Here is a 2,211-nt window from a genome sequence, read left to right as displayed (position 1 = left end):
CGCGCCCATCACGGTGTCCTTGGCCGTCTGTCCCGCCAGCGGCCTTTGGAAGACCACCACACAGGAGCACCCGGGGCCGGTTTTGCACCAAAATGCAACGGTGGCGCAAGAGCTGTTCGCTGTCTAGTAGCGTTTTGTTGGTGTGCGCCTGCCAGCACCGTGCGATGGCACTGGATGAATGGCGTTGCAGCGCTGGCAACGGAGTAGTCAACTGCGCGATGGTGTCACAGCAAAACTGCGTCCTTTGAATGTTAGGGTACAAGGGTATCGCAGAGATTGGTAAGGTGCTTGCTAGTCACTGAGAGCTAAGCACATGCAGAATAACGAAGAGAGAAGTTTGTCCTCAAGATCTTAACAGAAAATTACGTTTTAAGCCCTGTAGCAAAAGGGGGAACGTGGATTTTATTTCTCCTATAACTCAGAGGGCTCAAGGTGGCTTGGGATAGCCAGGAGGTCTTGTCTGCCATGGTCCTAAAGAGAAGACAGTGAAGGACCTGGGTGCAAAGCTGTTCTCTTGGCCACTGGGGAGTCTACGTATGCGGTGCCCCGCAGAGAACTGTTTGAATCCCATCTGCGTAGCTAATCCTGGCTATTCTGGTCCCAGTGTCTAATTAGGGGTGGCTGTAGGGGATGTCAGGGAGCAAGCAACCTGCCGAGGGAGCACATTACATCTATAGCCTGCCTGTGGTTTTCAGGGCTCCAGGTAGTGCTACTGTGTAGTAACACTAGCCACATGGGGAAAACAGGTGGAGAGCACACCACTTCCAAGCTGGTTTCATTCCGTTTCTCAGTGTCAGGTGCTATCACCTGATCTTGTACAAGTTTGTGCCTCTACCATGTCCTTGCCTGAAACTCATACTAATGAATCCTGAGTGCTGGGTGACTCCGGGATTTGCATTTGGAATGGGAAGTGGAAATAAAATTTTCACTTCAATGCTTCCAGCTTTAAGAGTGTCAGACAAAGCTCTGAAGAGACAGGAGGTGCGCTATTTTCAGCCAGGCTCCGGTGAGAGATCCATGGGGGGGGCACAGAGGGTGAGATTGACATGACACGTGTGTAGGACAACTCTGGCCCCTTACCAAGAGCAGAATCAAATGTCTAATCATAGGCAGAGCAGCAGCTGAGAGTCCAGAAGAGCAGAGAAGGCTGGGCTTGACAGTCTCAACTCTCTTCTTGTGTGTGTGTGTGTGTGAGGAGGAGGAGACCGGAGAATCGTGGTGTGAATTGTGACGATGGGAGTAGAAGATACTGCCTGTTAAGAACTGGAGTCTGTTTTGAACTTGGGAAGACAAAATATCCGAAGTGCAGAAATCATGGGAGCTGAAGAAGAAATGCTTATCACTCTGTCTGGAGGTGCCCCCTGGGGCTTCCGGCTGCAAGGGGGTTCAGAGCAGAAAAGACCCCTTCAAGTGTCAAAGGTAGGACCTCGAGATGTGAACTGTGAGGGCAGAGTTGTTCCGCTGAACTTGGATATCGCTACCGAGTTGGGCATCTTTCACTACTGTTCAGGAATGCAGGAACTCCTTGCTGTGGCAGCAGATCTTAAAAGGAAAACTTGGGTAGAATGGTCAAGCAGGGTGTGGGGTGGGATACAGGTCCTGAAATAGATGCTGTTGAGGTAGAGACAAGTGTCAGGTGAAGACCTGCTTCAGTGCAGGTCTGTACAGCTCAGACACTTTATAACCTGTACAGCTCTCCCCAGTTGTCAGCAGAGATATAACCATAGTGACAGTGCAGGAAAAAGGGCTCAAATGTGGAAGCTTCCGTACTTGTGTAAGACATCCAACTAAAGAAAAAATAATTTAAATCGAAGCAAAAAAAGCCATAGTTGTAATTCAATTCAACTGTCCCTAACACTTCGTTACTATATTCCAGCTTTCAAAATAGATGCACATTTCTTAGGGTCCCTTCTGTTGGTGAAACTTTCTCAATTCTGTCTGAAGTGAATATTTTTGATGCTCTAAACAGCAAATATTGGTTCCATTTTAAGAATTAAAGGCAAGCAGTTGTTTGGATGGGAGATGAAATAATAACAAAGGAATAAACATGAACCTTGGTTGCACTACTTTTGATAAACAGCTGTTACCGTTCTCTTTTCGTAAAGACTACTGAGTAGCTTAAAAATTAGGAAAAAAAGTCCTCTGTTTATTAAGCTCATAGCAGCTGCATTAGCCTTGACACAATGATATCTTGGGATGTCTCACTGGAAG

The 2,211-nt window shown here is 47.4% G+C and overlaps 1 protein-coding gene across 1 annotated transcript in view; it reads left to right on the top strand.

The window, feature by feature from the left end:
- Positions 1-1,117: 1,117 nt before the first annotated feature.
- The window catches only part of SYNPO2L (synaptopodin 2-like), a 40,320-nt gene continuing 39,226 nt past the window's right edge, over positions 1,118-2,211 (top strand). The window contains exon 1 of the mRNA XM_009322443.1: positions 1,118-1,419. Within this exon, the coding sequence (XP_009320718.1) occupies positions 1,315-1,419 (105 nt within the window). The 5' untranslated portion in view covers positions 1,118-1,314. The remainder of the gene's footprint in view (positions 1,420-2,211) is intronic.

The sequence above is a fragment of the Pygoscelis adeliae genome, unplaced genomic scaffold, assembly GCF_000699105.1.
Source record: "Pygoscelis adeliae isolate BGI_AS28 unplaced genomic scaffold, ASM69910v1 Scaffold244, whole genome shotgun sequence".
Taxonomy (NCBI): domain Eukaryota; kingdom Metazoa; phylum Chordata; class Aves; order Sphenisciformes; family Spheniscidae; genus Pygoscelis; species Pygoscelis adeliae.
Note: the sequence above shows the minus strand (reverse complement) of the source record. Positions and strands in the feature narration are given on the sequence as shown.